Below are 23,079 nucleotides of genomic sequence, written 5' to 3' on the forward strand. Positions count from 1 at the left end.
ATTGAAGGGCAATATTTACACCACTCATAATTCAGGGATGACATTGATAATTGACATATTATAGTGGGACATTTTTTACAATTTTCTCTTTTTTTTTTTTTAACATTAGTACACCTAATGATAACATCTTTCACATTGGCTCACTTAATAATAACGTTTGGTGCAACTAATGATAACGTTAGATGCACTTAAAATTCATGTTGAGTGTACATTTTTTGTTGCATTTTTAATACATTTTACTGCCACTTAGATTCACTATATGAAATTGTCACTTGCACTTCAACGTTCAATTATTTATGAAAATGCCACCGCGTTTAAAAAAAAGTGTTCCTGAACCGTTAGATCTGGACACGTGGACAGTTGCAATTGGTTCTCAGTTCTCTCTTGGACCGTTGATTTTCACATGATCTGTCTCTCTCTCTCTCACACACACACACACACACACACACACACACACACACACACACACACACACACACACATATATATATATATATATATATATATATATATATATATAGGTCCAAATGCGGTTGGTGCGCCCATGTGTGATTGTGCGGTAGGAGGAGAGCCATTGATCTTGGCAAACTCAACATTCAGGATTAACAATTATTAAAAAAAAAATGTGGTGGTAATTTCGTAATTTTCCGTATTGGTCAAACTTAAGGTGTGTGGTTTTAATTCTTAAGCTGCATGGTTTTCCTTGTTTAGGTGTGTGGTTTCTATGCTTAAGGTGAGTCAGTTATTAAAACATAAGGTGCATGGTTTTCCTTCTTTAGGTGCATGATTTTTGTATTTAAGGTGCGTAAGTTCTTCAGTGAAAACTTAAGGTGCGTTTTTGTTGAAACTTAAAGTGCGTCGATCTAAAGCTTTCGGTTCGTTGTTTTACTTCTTAAGGTGCGTGGTTTTCCTTCTTAAGGTGCGTGGTTTGTGTGCTTAAGGTGCGTCCTTTAAAGCTTTAGGTACGTGATTTCTGTACTTAAGGTGCGTCAGTTATAATAAGTACCTCATTTTAAAACTTTAGGTGCGTGGTTTGTGTTCTTAAAGTGCTTTGTTTGTGTATTTAAGGTGCGTGATTTCTGTACTGAAGGTGCGTCATTTTCATGCTTAAGGTTAAGTTTCTTGGTTCCTTCCAGATGCGTATTTTTTTAAAAAAAATAATAATTGATTTGAGCCGTTAATCTAGATTTGATCAACGGCTCAGATTAAACCACATGTTCGCACCTAAGCAAATTCTCGCACTATAACCACTATATATATATATATATATATATATATATATATATTTAGGTTCTTGTGCGGGTGAGGGCTTCAGGTGCGGTTGTGCGGTTTAATCTGAGCCATTCATCTCGTTTTAATCAACGTCCAGGATTATCAAAGTTTTAAAAAAAATGCGGTGGCAATTTTGTAATTTTTTCATCTAGGTCAAAATTAAGGTGAGCGGATCTGTGATTAATGTACGTGAGTTTTGTGCTTAATGTGCGTGAGGTTTGTGCTTAATGTGCGTGGGGATGTGCTTAACGTGAATAGTTGTAAAAACTTAAAGTCTGTGAGTGAATACTTAAAGTGCGTGAGTTTTGTGCTTAATGTGCGTGATGTTTGTGCTTAATGTGCGTGGGTTTTGTACTTAATGTGCATGAGTTTTGTATTTAATGTCAGTAGTTGTTGAAACTTAAAGTCTATGACTTAATATTTAAAGTGCGTGGTTTTGTGCTTAATGTGTGTGAGGTTGTGCTTAATGTGTGTTGGTTTTGTACTTAAAGTGCGTGAGTTTGTGATTAAGATCTAACACTTAAGGTGCACCTTAGCTTATACTTCTTTGTTCCAGGCACGTGTTTTTTTTTTTTTTAATTTTCATTGATTTGAGCCGTTGATCTAAATTTGATCAACTGCTCAGATTTAACCGCACAACCGCACGGGAAGCTATACCCGCACCTGAACCCTTCCCTATATATATATATATATATATATATATATATATATATATATATATATATATATATATATATATATATATATATATATATATATAATTGCTATAAAATCTGTACTATCGACTTAACATTAATTAATTTGTGTGCTTTATTTTTATATTTATATTCAGTAAGAGGCATGTCGGAGAAATGCTGCGCCTACTTTGGACTTGAATTGATGCATGTGAAACTGACATATAAATTGGGAGCTAGTTTCCGGAAAAGCTAAACCACCAATTTTCCCTATTGAAAAGTTGAAACACAGCCAATGATAAGATTGTATGACATCATTTCTGACGCATTTATTTTTTAAAAATCTAATTCCATAGTACATTCTTTAAAAACATGTTTAGCGTTGAATATATTATTAATATCAATATCAAATGTTAAAATAAAATTCTATTTAAATTGGCAATAAAATATGTATATTACACATTTACACTGCACGACGTAAAATAAGATGACAATCAAACAGACTATATAATTAATTGTGATGTTTAATTTATTAATTTAGTTTCTTTGTTTTTCTTCTTTTTCATACTGGTGTTCACTGTTCAGTATATTTTGCCGACAATGAGATGTGTTTAGTATTCAGTATTTTTGACACTATGAGATGGGTTCAACTTCAATGGTGCCTTTGACTTTCTTATAAATCACTTATAATAGCAACGTGTACATTTGACTCTATAATAATATAACAAAAAAATAAATACTTTTTTTTTATCACTTAGACTCCAAGGTCCCTCACTATGTCCATAGAATAGTGGATGAGTAAATCACGATGAATCAATTGTCCATATATTAGTTTGGGAACACCCGTGCCCACAAGGAGTTTATCATATTTAGGTGTAACTCTCACACTATCACTAATACAAAACATATATACTACGACGATTTTTTTTACACTAGACGGTGGTTTATTAAGTGTCGTGGTAATTCTTTAAAAAAATAGAAAAAAATTAAGTGTCGTGACAATCACTGACATTGTAAATAAATACTTTATATGACGGTTCTTAACAACTGTTGTGTATATATTGTATATAAGATAGTTATTGAGAACCACCATCTAATAAATAACAAATAAGGCTACTTAATATATGACGGTATTTAAAACACCGTATATAGAAAAAAAAACCACTATATATGGCAATTCCGATTTGGAACTGCTATAGAAAGTATTTTATTTTATTTTTTAAACTATTTTATACGACGGTTTAATAGAAACATTTATATATATATATACTAGTTTTTTACGCGTATTACGCGATTGGGATAATGCCCAATGTTTTTTTTTTAATAAGTACTTTAAAGTATATCAAGACAAGATTATATTGGAATTGTTCATGCATAGATAATTGAATGTTAAATTTGCGTATTTAAATAGGCAATTCTAAGTTTACAAATGCAAGATAATATAGTCAATATTGATTATAAATTGTCAATAAAATAATTGTATATGTATGGTTGGAACCAAATACGGGATATAAGGGAGAGCAAATAAAAACTAGGGCATAAAATATGAAATATATACTAATATTGAAGAGCTAACTGCTGATTGCCAAACAAAGACATTACGAGATAGTTTCTCACTTCAATTTGTTGTGTGATTTGAATACTCTCTTTGTCAACAAATCCCTAAAGTAGTTAATATGATTGTCTTTATTAATTTTTTTTTTAATTTTTTAATGGTATTAATAAAATACTTGGTAAATAAATATATAGCATTATTTTGTATTATAACTTTGATATTTAATTAAAAAATAGTGCACAAAAAAGATAATAGACAATGTAATGAATATAATCAATTGAAGAATTTGAATGTAAAGAATTTTTATATTGAAAAAATATAAAGACAATATAACTAAGAAAAATAAATAAGAGTACTAGTTATGCCAACTTTGATTGGATGAGGTTCGAACTTAAGACCTTTTTTATTAAAATCAATAAGTAAGTTAACACTTAACTATTAGGACATGGATGTGACACTATTGTTGGTTGCAATTAAAAACATAGGAATATGTGCCCGCGCCGGCCTCCGTGCACTGCCCCAGTTGGAGATTGCAATCAAATCCAATTTCAGCACAAAAATCACGTGCATCAATACTCATGACCCTTTCTTGCTCACTATTATCTGCCTAATCCCTCTGCCACCTATTCTCCCATCACTCATCACTCGCACTCATAAATACAAGCCCACTCAGTACTCACTCTCCTCATCCTCACCCCCACTTCAAACTTCAAACCCATCCAAACTCGAAACCCTAAAACCAAACCGCACAATAATAATGTTTCTTTCTCTCAGCTTCATCATCATCTTTGGGCTTCTTTGTTTCTTCTTCTTATTAATGTTCAGTCGTGTATTCCACACTGAACATCATAAGAAGCTCATTGTTTACACTCCTCCATCTTACCCAATTATTGGGTGTCTTTTATCGTTCTACAAGAACCGCTATTGCCTGCTGGATTGGTACACTAAGCTCCTCGCTTCCTCGCCCACCAAAACCATCGTCGTGCACCGCCTCGGAGCGCCGCGCACGGTGGTCACCGCTAGCGCCGAGAACGTGGAGTATATGCTGAAGAACAACTTCCTCAACTTCCCTAAAGGGGAGCCCATGAACCAGATTCTGGGCGACTTCCTCGGCCGCGGGATATTCAACGTGGATGGGGATTTGTGGAGCGCCCAGCGCAAGCTGGCCAGCCACGAGTTCACCGCCAGGTCACTCCGGGAGCTGGTGATGAAGACGCTAGAGGAGGAGGTCGACGGCCGCCTCTCGCCGTTGCTGGAGGCCGCCGCGAGAAATTCATCGGTGTTGGACTTGCAGGACGTTCTGAGAAGATTTGCGTTTGATACCATATGTAAAATCTCCCTCGGCTCCGATCCCGGCTGTTTGTCTTCCTCCGATTCTTCCGCCGAGTCGTTGGTGGATGCTTTCGATAAGGCGTCGGAGATTTCCGCGAGACGCGGCATGGCGCCTGTGTTTGCTGTGTGGAAATGCAAGCGGGCTTTCAACGTGGGATCGGAGAAAAAACTCAGGGAACACATCAAAGTCGTTCATGATCACGTCGAGGAGATCATCCGTGTCAGAAAACAAGAAAAAGCAAACAATATTGCCGCCGGCGCCGGGAGTGATTTTCTGTCGAGGTTGTTGGATGCTGGGCACAAGGACGAGGTTGTCAGGGACATGGTCATAAGTTTCCTCGTCGCCGGAAGAGACACAACTTCTTCCGCCCTCACCTGGTTCTTCTGGCTTTTATCCAAACACCCAAACATCGAAACCACTGTCATCAAACAAGTCCTCTCCTCGGACGACCAAAAAACCTTAAATTTTGATCATCTGAGGGAGATGAATTACATCAAAGCATGCCTGTGCGAGTCCATGAGGCTATACCCTCCGGTGGCGTGGGACTCCAAGCACGCTGCAAACGACGACGTTCTGCCTGACGGAACACCCATTTACAGAGGCAATAGGGTCACCTTTTCCCCATACGCAATGGGGAGGATGGAGAATCTCTGGGGAAACGACTGGCTCGAGTTTAAACCGGACCGCTGGTTCGATGAACAAGGGAAGTTGAAAATGATTAGCCCGTTTAAGTTCCCGGTTTTCCAAGCCGGTCCGAGGGTGTGTTTGGGCAAAGAGATGGCTTTCATTCAGATGAAGTTCGTAGTGGCCTCCATTCTGCGCCGGTTTGAGATTCGACCGGTGTGCGAGTCACAGCCGGTTTTTGTCCCCCTCTTGACCGGATACATGGCTAAAGGACTCTACGTTAGGGTTCACATGAGGGAAGGTTACAATAATAACTAAGTATTTTTAATGTCTTGCATGCTAAGGCTCAACAGTACGTATGAGTTGACCACCGACTATCATTTCGATCTTCTATAGTAAGTTTTTTAGCAAGGAGAATGTAACGACTCGGTTAAGGGATGAATATTGAGTGTGTTTTTACCCTTAATTAAGAGCCAAAATGTTTAATTTCTCTTGCTTATAATATCATTAAAATTTCCTTAGTATTATACGTTTCATTGTTATTGATGTTTTTTTTTTCTTTTAACAAAATCCATTTAAAACGAGTGTTTATGTTGAGAGTGGAGCAGAAAGAAAGTTTTTTGTATTCAAAACTCAATCAATCAGTTCTCAGGCAGCTTGGCCTTTTCTTATACACAAGCAATACAGATGAAAGGTATAACAGAAAAAGAAGAGGGAAAGGTGGTTAAGGAAACAGCTTTCCTAACTAACTTAACAGAAAGATATGGCAGTTTTGGCTTTCCCTTGCTGGCTTAATTCCACATGTGCTAACATCCCCCGCAAGCTGGAATATACATGTTATGAAGATCCAGCTTGGATATTAGACTGTTGAAAGTGTTCTGAGCATGAGGTTTAGTGAATACATCTGCTAGTTGATTAGTTGTACTAACATGCAGCAATTTTAGGGTTCCTTTTTGTAACTTCTCCCTCACCAAGTGACAGTCAATTTCGATGTGCTTGGTGCGCTCATGAAACACCGGGTTCTCAGCTATGGCTATTGCTGACTTACTATCACAATATAGTGTGGCAGTGGGATACTCATCTATTGTCAGATCTTGCAACAGGTAGATTAGCCATTGGATTTCACAAGCAGTTGTGGCCAAGGCTCTATATTCTGCCTCAGATGAACTCCTGGAAATAGTGACTTGCTTCTTGGACTTCCAAGATATTAGAGATGAACCAAGAAATATGCAAAAGCCTGTAATGGATCTCCTAGTGTCTGGACAAGCAGCCCAGTCAGAGTCAGTAAAACCTCTCAGGTGTATGGTGGAGGCTGCTGAGAAGAAGAGTCCTTGCCCTGGTGCTGCTTTAATGTATCTCAATATTCTATGAGCTGCCTGCAGAGCCCAACATTTTATAGCAGAGACAGCCAATAGCATCCTGATAGTTGCAATCTTAGCCACAGGACTAAAAGTATCTAAGTAATCTAAACCAGGAGTTTGAGTAAACCCTTTGGCAACTAACCTTGCTTTGTACCTCTCTATGGTCCCATCAGCCTTTAGCTTGGTTTTATATACCCATTTACAGCCTATGGGCTCTTTATTAGGAGGAAGGTCAGTGACTATCCATGTATCATTGGCCTGCAGGGCACTGATCTCTTGTTCCATAGCTTTCTTCCAACAATCTTGTTTGATAGCTTCATTATAGTTCTTAGGCTCTTTGACAAGCATGGTGTTAACAGAGAACACCTTAAAATCTTGTGACAAACCATCATAAGATAATACCTTGGAGATGTGGTGTGGGGAAGTTTGCTTAGTGGCTGCATTATGACATGCAAAGTCACTCAGGTAAGCAGGTGTGGTTTTTGGTCTGTTTGACCTCCTGAGTTGAGGCATCTGTGTCACTTCTGTAAGGGGCTCACTGATCTGGTTTGATTCTGGTGGCTGAGGCTGAGGCTGATCAGCCACTAGGCCAGGGGTGGCAGGTGCAATATCATTGCTGCCTAAACAAGCCAATTCCTTAGAAGGCAGGACCAATTCTCTGGACTGACTATCCTGAAAATTCTGAAATGGGAATATATCTTCATAGAAGTGTATATCTCTAGACAAGAACACTTCTCTAGACTGTATATCAAGGAGTTTGTACCCCTTAACTCCATTTGCAAAGCCTAAAAAGGCACATTTCCTGGCTCTTGGTGATAGTTTGCTCCTTTGACAGCTAGGGATGGCAGCAAAGGCAAGACAACCAAGAACTCTCAGGTGCTGATACTGTGGCACCTTACTGAATAGAATCTGGTAGGGAATTCTATTATCCAGGGCAGCTGAGGGAAGTCTATTGATGAGATATACAGCATGGAGGATGCAATCACCCCAAAGATCTTCAGGCAGATTAGCTTGGAATTTTAGAGACCTTGTCACAGCCAAGATGTGGACATGCTTCCTCTCAACTACACTATTGTGCTGAGGAGTATACACACAAGATGTTTGGTGTAAGATACCTTTGCTTTGATAGAACTCCTCTAAGCTGAACTCTTTCCCATTATCTGATCTGATGCATTTGATATTACCCCCAAATTGTGTTTTGATTTGTTCACATAAAACCTGCATAATTTGCTTGACCTCACTCTTCTTCCTCATTAAATAGACCCAAGTGGCCCTACTATAGTCATCAACAAGAGTTAAGAAGTATTGGTGACCATAGATGGTAGCAGTTTGATATGGGCCCCATATGTCCACATGAACAAGATCAAAACAATTTGTTGAATTAGAAAGACTAGGCTTAAATGGCAGCCTTTTTTGCTTTGCAAAATGACAATAGTCACAAACACTTGGTTTGTCATTACAAATCTTATTGTCTAGGGAATGAAACAATCTAATTTTGCCCTCAGAAGGATGTCCTAACCTAGCATGCCAAGAGATACAAACATTGACAGTAGGTTTACACTGCAGATTGCAGACAGGAAGAGTAGGATGAACAAGCTGGTAAAGTCCTCTCTTCAATTCAGCCATACCAATCATCTTCCCAAGGTGTCGATCCTGTACGATACACTGATTAGCATGAAAAATAATCTGACATTGTGCCCTTCTTGTGAGTTCACCCAATGAGATTAAATTATAATGAAAGATAGGCACACATAGCACATCTGAGAGGACCATTTCAGCAGTGAATTGAACAGTCCCAATGTGGGAGACTTGAGCTTGACTTCCATTAGGTAGATCCACAAAGATACCTTTAACTTTCTTGGGATTATGCAACAAGTTTATATTGCAAACAATATGATGTGTGGCACCACTGTCCAAGATCCATAGGGATTGAGAACTTGCCAAATTACTGTTAGAGTCAACAGAATTACCTTCAATTCTGGTATTTGGAATGAAATTTGCTGCAATTGCATTGGCTTGTGGGACAACAGCAAGAGGTGAGCTACTTGCTCTTTCATGATGCATAAACTCCATGAATCTTCTGAAATCTTCTTGATTAACAGATGGAATAGCTTCTGTGACAACACCTTCTTGCACACTTGTCTGAAGTTGATTGGCAGCCCCCACACCTTAGCTTCTTGGCTTCCAACCAGGTGGATATCTATGCTTCTTGTATCATTTGTCCACAGTATGGCCAGTATACCCACAATAGCTACATATTGGTTTCTGTTTCTGACCAGAGAATGTCCTCCTGTTATCATTCTTGGTAAAGAATACACTTGCCTATGTCAGATTTTCTCCAAAGCCACTTGACTCACCAATCACCTGTCTCTCTTGTTGGGAAACCATAGAAAAGGCTTCCCCAACATCAGGTAAGTGTTTCATCAACATTATTTGTCGTTTAGTGTTTGTGAAATTCTCATTCAAACCAATGAGAAAGGTTGCCAACATATCACTCTCAAGACTTTCTCTATTTTTCAGACAACTTCCTTCCACATTCACAGCTAGGTGAGCATTCACAAGAGGGAATTGGTCTTAAAATAAACAGTTCATCCCACAGAAGCTTCAGATGAGTAAAATAGTCATTGACAGTCAGGGTACCTTGCTTGACTTGATGAATTCCCGATTGAATCTCTGCAACTCGGAATACATCCTGCTGGTTGAACCTCTTCTTCAGGTCCTTCCAGACTCCTTCAGCTATATTGATCCATAGTACGCTTCTTCCAATAGTGGGTGAAACGGCTCTGAGGATCCAGGAGAGTACCATAGTATTACACTGATCCCAGTAGAAGAACTTGTGATCTGATTTGCTTGGGATTGGCATTGTGCCATCTACAAAAACCAATTTGTTTTTTGATCTCAGGGCCATCTCTACTGCTCTGCCCATGAATGGTAATTTGTTCTTCCTTCCAACTGTACAGTCATCAGCTGCAACGAAGGGCTTTCGCTTGGATGAAGATGAAGAGGATCAATTTGATCCTTAGGATCATAGGCAGCAATGGGATTTGGGGTGGGAATCTGATTTGGATTTGAGGAGCTGGGGTTTGTGGCCATTGTAGAACGAATTGTGTTTAGAGAGGGTGTCCTCCAAGCCATCAAGGCTCTGATACCATGTTGAGAGTGGAGCAGAAAGAAAGTCTTTTGTATTCAAAACTCAATCAATCAGTTCTCAGGCAGCTTGGCCTTTTCTTATACACAAGCAATACAGATGAAAGGTATAACAGAAAAAGAAGAGGGAAAGGTGGTTAAGGAAACAACTTTCCTAACTAACTTAACAGAAAGATATGACAGTTTTGGCTTTCCCTTGCTGGCTTGATTCCGCATGTGCTAACAGTTTATCTAATAATATATGTAAAAGTAAATATATGCAGTTTAAGTTTATGATGTAAGCGTTTAACTAATCCATATAATACAACCGCTGCAATATAACGAGTTTAAAGTTTTTTTTTTTGGGTGTTACCACCCACGCTCAACGCGGGTACTATTTAATCCTTCTGAACCTTGTTTCCCCGGCATCAACAATTAAAAACCCCAACAATTCATTCTGAGGAACCTCTAAAACTATCGTCCCCCAATCCGTATCCTGACCAATAGTGGCGAGTAACTCAACAGCACATTTGTTTCCTTCCCTCATCACATGCGTAAAAGTCACATTTTCAAACCCCAAAGTGAGAAACTTACAGTCGTTAATGAGCGTAATGATGAACTCATTCACCACATAATACTCCCTCATCACCTTAATCACTGATTTGGAATCAAACTCCACAACCAACCTTCAGAACCCCTTTTCCTTACTGAGTCGTACGTAGTCCCTCCCTTAGGCCCCACAAGTCAGCAAGAAAGTTATCAGCGACCCCAATATTGACCACAAAGCTTGCGATCAAGTTTCCTCTAAAATCACAAATAAACCACTCGCGCTAGCTAAGCCTGTCGTGGCTTTCCTGACCCCATCATCAGTATTGAGTTTCACCCACCCTTCATTTGGCAAAAACCAACACCGACATGGCCATACTTCAAAGGCTTGTATTCCTTCTAGTAAAAAACTACCCAAGCTTCCCTAGCCAGAGAGCCAACCATATCAATCACTTCTTTAGAGTTTTTGGGTGCACCATTAAACACCTTATTTTGGGGTGGGTCAGTTGACTCCATGCCCGCTAAGTAGCGGGCCTCAAAGGCCTACCATGCCAACTTGCATTGAGAGCTCTACCTCTACTATTCATAGCAGTGTTGCCCAAATTTTAGAGGTTCCTCAGAACGCAATTCATAGCAGTGTTCGCCTGCCTAGGCCTAGATTGTCTAAACTACCTAGGCGGCCGGTCACGGAGGAGGCCGATTTCGGCGTTCCTCGACGCGGCCAGACGCAACCTAGCGCCTAGTCGCGATTTTTGCAACACTAATTCATATAATAAGTCGTATTGTTCTCTAACTTGTGATGTATCTCCAATGTATTAGAAATTGGTGCGTTAATTCTAATCTATTACTGAATTAATTATGATTAATTTCAATTTTCTTTATATGAGAATTAATTTTGCAACATCATATTTAATTTGGTTGATTTGTTACTTTTAAGAGTTACACAATTGAATTTTAAATTCAATTTTTTAATGTCATGAATGCTAATAAATTCCACATCTCCTATAAATATGCGTGGTGGGGCATATATATCTTCCCAAATACTCTGTCGGGTCGGAGTTTGGGGGGGGGGGGGGGGGGGAGCTTAGGGTTGGGGTTCAATCTTTTAGAAGAATGTGTGGTGGGGCATAATGATTTTACGAACTGAAAATTTGAGTTTTTCATTCTCATACTTTCTAAAAACTCCCTAAAAACATTTTTCCAATCTCTCTTAATCTCCTAAAAGTGTTTCGTTTGTCTAAGTTCGCCGAAAGCAATATATTTGAGTGCTTAAATATATTGTTGTAATCCATGGTATCCTGGGAAACTGATGCTTCAACGCTCCTAGTACCCTCTTTAGAAAGTGAGTCAATTTTAAGAAAAGTGGGTTTCGCACACCTTCGATTAATCGTTCTTTGTTCTTGAAATTTTTATTTCCAACATAATGCTCAATAACACCTCAGTAGACTGGTAAGTGCCATAGATGTTATGTTTTGTGGGGGTATTGAGAGACATCTTGTGCAATAATTGGGGTTCTTTGAGCTTATTATATGCTTAGAATAGCTTAATTTGCATAAAGTTAGGAATAAAGACTAATTGTGGTTGCATTTGTGCACTCTACGAAAATAACGTCATTTCAAGGGCACCTCGACGACAGTTTGGTATTTTGATCATATCTTAGCATAGGAGTGTCCAAATAGAGTGATTCAAGTGTCATTGGGACATCAACTCATCAAAGGAATACAAGTTTTCTATAGACCTCAAAGTCTAATTCGATCATCTTGAAGGTCAAAGTTACTCCACAAGTTACCACGTGATCCAGGTGTGACACCAACTTCAGAGAGGTGTTTCTGCCGTTATCAGCCTCACCACGTGGTAATGGAGCTCGTGACACCAACTTCAGAGACATGGTTCTGCTCTTCACACCATACATCATGCATTAATGAGGCTCGTGGTGCAAACTTCATAGAATGATGGATGTTGATCACGCTAGCAACCACTGCACGCGGTATCTCCCCTCGTGACAAGAGGATTCTATGCTGGTTCTGCTCGTCACGGAAACCATTACCGTGTGACATCTTGCGTGACAAGGGGCAAAATTGTGGCTATAAATAGATGTTTTCTTCTCATTTGCGAGTTAAGAGTTATCTAGATTTTTGCCAATTGTTTAGACTTGTTACTTGTACTTTAGATTTTAGAGAGAGAATTCTCCCTAGGGTTCTTAAAACAACTTGATCTAAGAATTCTATGGGATTTCAACATACAATTGTGAAGATTTTCTTGGAGATTGAAGATTGTGCTTCAAAGCAAAGTGTTCATTTCAATTACAATTTACTTTTCTTTCAAATGCTTCCATTGATTCTTCATTTTAGCTATGCAATTGTGATAGTGTGTAGCTAATTCTTAGGGAATTAGGATTAGGTTTATTTGTTAGGATGCTAGAATATTTTGATTGCAATTAGAAAGTGACTTGATTCTTGTTAGAAGTGGACTTTGTATAGACTATTGTATGGTGATGGCCACATCATGCAATAGGTCTGGGAGGCGTGTAGTTGCCAAGAGATTGGAACTCTATTATAGCCTATTCCACTTACAATCCCCACCTTACGTCGAGAGACGAAGCTCGGAAGAAAATGTGGACTCTAAGTGTTCGATGGAATATCTCAACTAGTAGGGTTGCTACAAGAGTATGATTTTACTACTTGATAGTCAAATAGACCCTATGAGAGTGGCTTTGGCAATAATGGAAACATCTTACAATAATCATGATCAATGCACTACACTACTTATACTTAAAGGCCATTCTATTGCATCCAATCAACGAACACCTAGTCCTAGTCCCATCCATTCACTTGATTACATTTGTGTTTGCTACTTGTTTATTTACATTTCTATGATACTTTACTTTTCCTTAATGCTTTGATAATGCTCTCTTTTAAAGTCTTGAGACCTAGCTTTCTACGGTTCTTATGCACTTGCGATTAGCTGTTTGCATTGTTCAATTCTCATTCACCATCCTTAGAGAACGACATACAAGGGAAGCTTCACATTTCCCAGTCTTCTTTTCATCCAACACATACTATGGTTTCCTTCTCAAATTTGGGCCAGCTTCATTATCGTGTGTGCTGACCTCATCATCAGAGCGGAGCATTTATATTTTATACCGTTATATATAATTTATTAAATTACCAAATTTAAATTAATTGTCAAATTTAGTGTTTCGATTACAATCTATTTTTAATAATTTTTTACTTTCATTATCGATTTTAAAATCAATCAAATTTAATACTTCAATTTTTAAAAACTTGTTACCACCTTTAGTCATAAACTCATACCCAAGTATCAAATATGGTATTAAATCTGATTTTCAAAAGATTGAAAATCACAATTTAAAAAAGATAAATATAATCATTAACTAAAAATAAAAATAAAATCAACAATTGAAGAACTAAAAATGAAATTAATCCAATTTATTATATCCATACAACTATACCTAATTAAATTAGTATAGTTATTCACTTGCATTTTGTATAATTTTTATATTCGAAAAAATCCACTTTTATCCAATATATATATATATATATATATATATATATATATATATATATATATATATATATATATATATATATATATACACACACACACACACACACACACACACACACACACATTAAGATTTTATTGATTTAAAAATTTAGAGTTAATTATCAAAATGACCGTTTGACTATAGCGAAATTACTAATTTGATCATTGACTTTTTTTTACCTAATTAAGTCCTCAACTTTTCAAGAAAAAAATAATAATAAAGTCCTCAATTTTAACGAATTTGATCCTTCGTTTGTTTAGCTGTCAGATGTCCGTTTACTCGATATCAAATTGGTAATTTCACAGTCAAGGGATCATTTTGATCATCACATGCACTATTTTCTCTCTTATTAAACCAAATAGTTAGTTACCAAAATGGTCTCTTGATTATAGCCAAATTACCAATTTAGTCCCGAATAAACCGATGTCTGACAGCTAAACAAACGGAAGACCAAATTAGTTAAATTTTTTAAAATTAAAGATTTAATTAGAAAAAAATAATAAAAAAATTAAATTAATAATTTCGGATTATTTCAATAATTAACTCAAAAGAAATATTATGAAAAAAACATTAAAAATTAATTTAGAAAATAATTTACTACGGAGTATCATTAAAAGATTAATTGGAGACAAGAAGGCACGAAGTCCGAGGGCACCCTCCACTTACCACTACTACATATTCGACCGTTGGACATATAGACTCTCCACTTTCAGATTCGCGGAGGGAAAGAGGTTGAGTGAAGAAGAAATGGTGGGTGAAGAAGATAATGGCGAGTTCCATACCCAGAAGCAGAAGAAGGGTTCTGAGTACGAACAATCCAGGGAAGAAAGAATAAAGGAAAATCTTGAAAGAATGAGAAAGCTAGGTATATTTGATCTCTCTCTCAAGTTCAAGTCTATCAAGCCCATCAAGGCCATCAAGACTTGCAAACCCCCACAGCGACTCTCTGTCTCTCCTTTGCCTCCATCTCAGCCCACTCGCCGCTCCTCCAGGCACACACACGCTCTTTCCCTCTCTTTCCCCTTTTATTTTTTACTTTCCTGTTGATTGCACTATTTACCTTGAAATCTTCTGAAATTTTTCTGTGTTATCAGTTGATTATAGTTTAGGTGTTTATTTGGTGTTGTTTGGCTGATGTTTGTGGGTTCTTTCTGTGTGTATAAACGGAGGGTTGCATCTGATTAGTGATTGCTCTTTTTTTTTGCATCTATATAGAATTCTTTTTGTCCATGTAAAGGTTTGATTTTTAGGCTAAATACTAGTGGTTGATTCATATGTAGTATTCTTGATTGCTTGTTTACCTTGTTTCAAGATGGATTTGATTACAAGTTTAGATTCTTGTAATTGTTTATGACATTTTCTGTTTTGGTGGTAATTTTAGGCTGCAAAATGCTTCACCTGTTAGCTACTCTGAATTGCCATTGGGAAAGAGATCCAATGTTGAGGGTGAGGATTTGGTGAAGGATTTTGGTGGTTCAAAGGCTGAGATATATACAGAAGAGCATGAGAAGTTGTTGGGTAGCACTGATATGAGTTGGGATCTATTTGTGGATGGATGTGGAACGGATGGGAAGCGAATTTATGATCCCGTTAAGGGGAAGACTTGTCATCAATGCCGGTAAGATACTAAGAACTAAGAATGCCTTTCTAAACTATAGATTTGTGTTTAGTGGTCATCTTGAATGCCTATATCCATGCCTTTCTATTCTTGTAAAACTTGATGGATTTGTCAGTTTGTCTTCCTTAATTTATCTATGCTGTTTTACAGGCAGAAAACTATGGGCCTTCGTACTCATTGCTGGAAATGCAACAAGGTCCAGGGACAGTTTTGCGGGGATTGTTTGTTTATGAGGTAATAATGCAACTATTAGCAATTGTTCCATTCAACTTCGTGGCATCGACTTGTTCATTCTCCAACCATTCTTACCGTTTATTTGTGAGAAAACAAGAAATCTTCCCTCACCGTCTGAGAAATTGGCCCGTCAGGTATGGAGAACATGTGGTTGAAGCCAACCAGAACCCGGACTGGATTTGCCCGGTTTGTCGTGGAATCTGCAACTGCAGCTTGTGTCGACAAGCAAAGGGCTGGGCTCCTACTGGTGCTCTCTACAAGAAGGTAATGCAAAGGTAGAGGAGAATCTCGTGTAATTTATCGTTGTTCGTATACTTTAGGAGAGTAGCCTCACTTTGTTTGTCCCAAATACAGATTACCGCACTGGGTTACAAGTCAGTTGCACATTATCTCATTCAAACCCGCCAAGCAACGACTGATCATCCCGAGAATAATTCACCTAATGACGGGCTTCCTGAAAAGAGATCCTTACCTTCTTCTGAGGCACGCAATGAAACTCAAGCGGAAGAGAAAAGAATGGATTTTGTATCAACTGATGACAACGAAGTAGCCCGAGGTGCTGGCAAAGAGACTGAATGTAGTGTCCCCCAAGTATTGCTGAAGGTTTGCTCTGAAAATGATGAAACAAATCCTAAGGTGGATGAAGGATCTCGTATTGTAGTAAAAGTCGAACATGATTGTGAAAATGCAGTTTTGGGTAGTATTATGCCACCAGAAACAAGTCTAAAGTCCAAAAGGAAGCGACAGGGAGTCGAGCCAATCCCCGATAGCATTGCTGGAAGGCTAAGAGAAAGGCGTGCTAGAAACAATTGATATCAGTAGTCAGTGTTGCAAAAATCGCGCCTAGGCGCTAGGCGGTCCCCAGGCGCCTAGAGGGCGCCTAGCGATTTTTTCAACATTGTCAGTAGTCAGCATTAGTTGCCCCGACTGGCTTCGAAATTTTTGTTCAAACCTACATTGCATCTCCAGATGTTGTTTGTGCATTGTGATGCTTGGGAGATGAAGGACATGAACCTCTGCAAATTGGAACTTTTTTGACATTGTAAGAAATATTTTTGTTTGCAACAGAAAACTAGCAAATGAGATTGTTGCAGCTTTAGGATAGATAGATATACTATTATGCACTTTACACAATTTTAAACTTGAATGTGGATTGTGAATTTATGATTTGTGGGGGGTTTGGATTTTGGAGTTTTAATTAATTGTAGCTCAAAGGCTAACTTGGATCGCTCTTATGTTTGGTTCTATAGACTCACTTTACTCCAATTCTTTTTGGGAAGCAATTGTCACTATTATTATACTTACTAGTTTTTTACGCGCATTGTGCGATTGGGATAATGCTCAATATTTTTTTTATTTTTTTTTATTTATTTTTTTTTTTTTTTATAAGTACTTTAAAGTATATTAAGGTAAGATTATATTAAAATTGTTCATGCATAGATAATTGAATGTTGAATTTGCGTATTTAAATAGGTAATTCTAAATTTACAAATACAAGATAATATAGTCAAGATTGATTATAATTGTTAATAAAATAATTGTATAGGTATGGTTGAAACCAAATACGGGACATAAGGGAGAGCAAATAAAAATTAGGGCATAAAATATTAAATATATACTAATATTGAAGAGCTAACTGCTGATTGCCAAACAAGGACATTGCGAGGTAGTTTTCCACTTCAATTTGTTGTGTGATTTGAATACTCTTTTTGTCAATAAATCGCCCAAGTAGTTAATACGATTAGCTTAATTATATTTTTTTATTTTTTTATTTATTTTTTTAAAACAATTATTATTATTATTATTATTATTATTATTATTATTATTATTATTATTATTATTAAATATATGTATACCCTTAGGTCATTTTACATGTTAATCTAAACAGTTAATTTTTTCAAATATCTTTTTACCAACCGTTGATATAATTCGCTGATCAAATCCTCTAATATAATCTGCTAACGCTAACCGCTAACTGCTGATTGTCAAACATGGACATTGCGAGGTAGTTCTCACTTCAATTTGTTGTGTGATTTGAATACTCACTTTGTCAATAAATCCCTCATATAGTTAATATGATTGATTTTATTAATTATATTTTTTAATTTTTCATGATATTAATAAAATACTTGGTCAATAAATACATAGCATTATTTTGTATTATAACTTTGATATTTAATTAAAAAAATAAAGCACAAAAAAGATAATAGACAATGTAGTGGATGAACAAACTCAGTTCTCATTCAATCAGGAAAGAGAATACAGAAGAGAATCCTATAGGGAAGCTACCACTAAAAGCTCCTATACAGTAGTTCTAGACTAGTCAAATAAACAACAGCCATAGACAAATAAACTATATAATATATTATTACTAACACACCCCCTCAAACACAAGGTTGGAGGGCGACAACATTGAGCTTGTCCCGTAGCGCCTGGAAGCGTGGAGCTGGTAGTGGTTTGGTGAAAATGTCTGCCAGCTGATCTTTGGTGGAAACAAAACTGACAATAAAATCCCCTGCGGCGACCTTGTCCCGGACGAAGTGATAATCAATCTCGACATGTTTTGTGCGGGCGTGAAAAAATGGATTTGCTGCTAGGTAAGTGGCCCCTAGATTATCACACCATAGCGTAGCCGGTGTACCAGAGTGTAACCCAAGTTCACGGAGTAAGGAAACGACCCATGTGACCTCAGCTGAAACATCCGCCAGCCCTTTGTACTCAGCTTCGGTAGAGGACCTGGCCACAATGCGCTGCTTGCGGGAGACCCATGAGACGAGATTGGTGCCAAGAAACACAGCATAACCACTGGTAGACTTATGATCAACTGGACATCCGGCCCAGTCTGAGTCAGTGTAGGCATGAAGATCAGACGAGGGCGATAGAGACAGACGGAGCCCGTATTCCTGAGTCCCCTTAACGTACCGTAACACCCGCTTGAGTAAACCCCAATGATCATCAGTCGGAGAGTGCATGAACTGACACAACCTGTTCACCGAGAAGGAGAGATCCGGCCTGGTGATAGTTAAATACAGCAACGCCCCTACGATCCTACGATACTAGTAGGGTTCTCGAAGGGAGTTAAAGAGGGTGTAGCTGATTGAGTTACTGCTGCTGGAGTGGCCAGAGCCTTACAGTCCGTCATTCCTGCCCTCGTGAGGATGTCCTTCATATAGCGTCGTTGAGATAGAATTAAACCGTCACCGAAAGGTAGTGTTTCTATCCCTAGAAAGAAGTGTGGTGTACCAAGATCCCTGATTTTGAAAGCAGTCGATAACTGACGGAGGAGTGTGTCAATTAAAGCTGAATCGTTACCCATCATGATTATGTCGTCTACATAGACCAACAGATAAACCCGTGAGCTCGCCGCTGAATAGTAGAATAGTGAGACATTGGTTTTGGATGCCAAAAAACCAGTGGATGTCAGAAACTCATGTAAGCGGTTGAACCATGCTCGGGGTGCTTGTTTTAGGCCATACAGCGAACGCTGTAGGTGGCAGACGTGGCCTGGATGTGATGGATCTTCATATCCGGGTGGTTGCTTCATATAAACCGTTTCGGATAGGTGCCCATTTAAGAAGGCATTGTGTACATCCAGTTGCCGAAGGACCCACTTGCGTGATACTGCAAGAGAGAACAGAATGCGCACAGTAGTCGGCTTGACTACAGGACTGAAGGTGTCGAAGAAATCTTCACCTGCGACCTGGTTGAACCCTTTTGCCACTAAGCGGGCTTTGTGGCGTTCAATGGTCCCATCGGCCTTGCGTTTGGTACGGAAGACCCATTTGCAACCGATAATGTTCATGTTGGGTGTTGCCGGGATTAGAGTCCACGTGTTGTTATGCATTAGAGCGTTGAACTCCTGATCCATAGCATCACGCCACTATGGGTGCCCCACAGCCTGAGAGTAGCAAGTAGGGTCCACAGTGGTGTTAAGAACATAGAATTGCTCGTCTGTGCCTCGGGTTTTGCCCCTGGTGCGCATGACATGATCCTCGGCCGGAGGACGAGTGCGTTTACCTCGACCTGGAGGTCGACCCCGTCTCGCCCCGGTTTGAGGCGGCCCTTCTATAGCCACGGGCGCCGGCTGCTGTGCTAGGGGTGGTTCATCTAGAACCGGAGTAGCGGTGGGTTTCACCATCACGGGCCCAGCTCCCCAAGGTGGTGGAGCGGGAGCCAAACCAGAGTCAACCTGCAAATGAGTCTGCACAGCAAAAGGGAAGATTGTTTCATCAAAGCGCACAAGGCGGCAGATAAATATCTTTCCCGTAGTTAAGTCCATACAGCGGTATCCCCTAAAGGAAACTGGGTAACCTAAGAAGACACACGGTGTGGAACGATATTCGATCTTGTGCCGATTGTACGGCCTTAGATACGGATAACATTTACACCCGAAGACACGGAAGAAAGTGTATGGGGGCGGTGTTTTATGTATACGGAAGTGTGGTGTTTCATAGGATATAGCAGATGACGGTAAGCAATTAATTAATTGAGTTGCCGTTTCAAAGGCATAATCCCAATATTTTAATGGAGTTGAGCTTTCAGCTAATAGGGTCAAGCCGGTTTCGACAATATGTCTATTCCGGCGTTCAACACGCCCGTTTTGTTCATGTGTATAGGCACACGATTGTCTGTGTGTAATGCCTAAGGACTCAAAGGTTTTGTGGAGGCGCCGGTACTCACCCCCTAAATCCGACTGGATGGCTTTGATAGAACGGGAAAACCGCCGTTCTACCATCACCCGAAACAAATCAAAAATTTTATAGATGTCTGACTTTAACCGTAAGGGATAAAACCAGCAAAAACGAGTACAATCATCTACAAATAACACGAAATAACGGAAACCAGAATCTGAAATAACCGGAGAAGGACCCAAGATATCTGTATACAACAAATCTAATACATTTAAACTTGAAGTATAAACTCTATCTAAGGGAAACCGGGATGATTTTCCAAGTTGACAGGCGGAACAGACGTTTGACGCTTGAGATTTATTTGACGAGACCGGACAGTGTTTGAGGACGTGTTGAAGGGCTTGCTTATGAGGGTGACCCAAACGTTGATGCCACACTGCAGGTGTAGTTTTTGCGGTCAGGAAAGCAAAATGTGACCTCGGCACCAACAATTTGTACAAGCCGCCTACCGCGGATCCCTTAAGGAGTATTTCCCGAGTAGTGCAATCCTTCACAAAAAACGAGATACTCGGACGCCGTCATGCTTCCCTGCCGTAATGTCTGAAATTGGCCGAGCAAATTGAGGCATCTAGCCCGGGTGGAGGACGCCAGCGACTCAGTGATGGAGAGTCAAACGTCGCGTGACGTCTCTCGGCCAACAGCTAGCGGCATGACCTCGTCGGAGAGAGACGAGATCAGGAGAGACAGGATCAGTTGATCCTGTTGGACCCACGCCGCATGCTCGGGGTTGTCGACGACTGAGCCAGCCGCGGTGGTGCCGGAGGAACCTGGCTGCGTCGCTGCTGGGAGTGTCGCCGGAGGGCAGTGATGGCTGCCATCAATGTATCCTAATAATCCTTGGCCACGCAAAAAAAGGAATAATTTGGGTGCGCCAAAAAAGAAAATTACGATTGGTTAATTTGATGGATACAAAATGATGAGCGGCATTTAGGGAATTTCCGGTCATTTGAGAAGGAGGGGTGGTGGTTACGGTTCTTTCCGATGAGTTTGTCGACATGGTACGGTGGTGGAGAAAAAAAAGGGAGGATGCCTAGCCTAACGCTAACTGATACCAGATGAACAAACTCAGTTCTCATTCAATCAGGAAAGAGAATACAGAAGAGAATCCTATAGGGAAGCTACCACTAAAAGCTCCTATACAGTAGTTTTAGACTAGTCAAATAAACAACAGCCATAGACAAATAAACTATATAATATATTATTACTAACATAGTGAATATAATCATGAATTTGAATGTAAAGAATTTTTACATTGGAGAAATATAAAGACAATATAACTAATAAAATTATTTCTCTTAATTAATTTATTGATAATGAATATATATTTTTTAATAAAGACATTGTAGGGACAATGTAGCGAATATAATCAATTGATGAATTTGAATGTAAAGAATTTTTATATTGGAGAAAAATAAAGGCAATATAACTAATGAAATTATTTCTCTTATTTAATTCATCGATAATGAATATTTTTTAAAAAAAAAAAAGACATTGTAGACACATAATTCTAAATTAAAGAAATGCATATGTATTATTTTTTGTTATAACTACTAAATTATTATTTAATAATAATTTAATAAGAGTAAAATAAAGTATTAATTATGCCAACTTTGATTGGGATGGGTTAGAACCTAAGACCTTTCTTATTGAAATTAATGAGTAAGTTAACGGTGAACTAACAGAAATTAACGGAAAAGATAATATTTAACGAAAAAGTTAACGGATAATCATATTCATTAAAGATAAATTTTGAAATCTTAAGAAAAAATTAAAATCTAATCAATCTAAGCCATTCATTTGATTAAAAAATTTGACCGTTATTTTTTCTACCCATTATAATTCTATTTTCATAGTCACTATTTTCTTTATAGACCCAAAATAGTATTACCCATATGGCCTTGTTTGGTTAATGGCGAATCCGCCAAATTTTTAACGGATCCACCATTTTGACGTTTTGACTTTCGTCAAAACGCCAAAAAATCATGTTTGGTTATCAGCGGTTTGGAGCAGCGGTTTGCTCCAAACCGCTGAAATCCCAAACGCTGCTAGGAGCAGCGTTTGGGATTGGCGTTTTGGGGAAGGATTTTCCTTCCCCAAAACACCCTCCATTTTATTAAAAAAAAAAAAATTAAACTAATCAGTAAGAAGCCTGAGGCTTCTTTAAATAAAGAAGCCCCAGGCTTCTCTTCTCTTGCCCATCCCACATGGGATGGGCAAGAGAAATTAATTGGCGTTGAGCTCCCTTTTATAAGGGAGCTCAACGCCATTTATTTTCTAACTTTCGATGTGGGATTTTTATCCCACATCATTTTTGTTTTTTTTTTCTTATTCTTATTATATTATTATTATTTCAAAAATTATTATTATTATTATTATTATTATTATACCCTTTTGGTCATTTTACATGTTAACCGCTAATCTAAACAGTTAATTTTACCAAACATCTTTTTACAAACCGCTAATACAATCTGCTGGTC

The 23,079-nt window shown here is 38.5% G+C and overlaps 2 protein-coding genes and 1 long non-coding RNA gene across 5 annotated transcripts; 2 read left to right on the top strand and 1 right to left on the bottom strand.

Moving 5' to 3' along the window:
• Positions 1 to 1,879: 1,879 nt before the first annotated feature.
• LOC109171725 lies at positions 1,880 to 22,818 on the bottom strand. Its single transcript, XR_002052646.1, has 3 exons — positions 22,545 to 22,818; positions 17,651 to 17,656; positions 1,880 to 1,889 (listed from the first exon to the last, which is right to left on the bottom strand). It is a non-coding gene; the product is annotated as an uncharacterized LOC109171725 (long non-coding RNA).
• Positions 4,213 to 5,924, top strand: LOC109171722 (cytochrome P450 94B3-like). Its single transcript, XM_019320778.1, has one exon. It carries the CDS (start codon positions 4,259 to 4,261, stop codon positions 5,774 to 5,776), a length of 1,518 nt encoding a protein of 505 aa, XP_019176323.1. The 5' UTR covers positions 4,213 to 4,258; the 3' UTR covers positions 5,777 to 5,924.
• Positions 14,748 to 17,131, top strand: LOC109171723 (cell division cycle-associated protein 7-like). 3 transcript variants are annotated; one of them, XM_019320779.1, is made up of 6 exons: positions 14,748 to 15,051; positions 15,441 to 15,677; positions 15,828 to 15,911; positions 16,046 to 16,175; positions 16,266 to 16,737; positions 16,824 to 17,131. In XM_019320779.1, exons 1-5 carry the CDS (start codon positions 14,807 to 14,809, stop codon positions 16,722 to 16,724), a joined length of 1,155 nt encoding a protein of 384 aa, XP_019176324.1. In that variant the 5' UTR covers positions 14,748 to 14,806; the 3' UTR covers positions 16,725 to 16,737; positions 16,824 to 17,131. The 3 variants fall into 3 exon arrangements, with proteins under 3 accessions (XP_019176324.1, XP_019176326.1, XP_019176325.1); XM_019320781.1 differs by having other exon boundaries at positions 16,266 to 16,729; positions 16,817 to 17,131; XM_019320780.1 differs by having other exon boundaries at positions 16,266 to 16,726; positions 16,813 to 17,131.
• Positions 22,819 to 23,079: the final 261 nt, after the last annotated feature.

This window comes from Ipomoea nil, unplaced genomic scaffold, assembly GCF_001879475.1.
Source record: "Ipomoea nil cultivar Tokyo-kokei standard unplaced genomic scaffold, Asagao_1.1 scaffold0380, whole genome shotgun sequence".
NCBI classification, from domain to species: Eukaryota; Viridiplantae; Streptophyta; class Magnoliopsida; order Solanales; family Convolvulaceae; genus Ipomoea; species Ipomoea nil.

Coding starts and splice junctions, on each gene's coding strand:
- LOC109171722 (XM_019320778.1), top strand. CDS start 4,259: ATGTTTCTTTCTCTCAGCTTCATCATCATCTTTGGGCTTCTTTGTTTC.
- LOC109171723 (XM_019320779.1), top strand. CDS start 14,807: ATGGTGGGTGAAGAAGATAATGGCGAGTTCCATACCCAGAAGCAGAAG. Junction 15,912..16,045: donor GGGGATTGTTTGTTTATGAG/GTAATAATGCAA, acceptor TTGGCCCGTCAG/GTATGGAGAACATGTGGTTG. Junction 16,176..16,265: donor CTGGTGCTCTCTACAAGAAG/GTAATGCAAAGG, acceptor TCCCAAATACAG/ATTACCGCACTGGGTTACAA.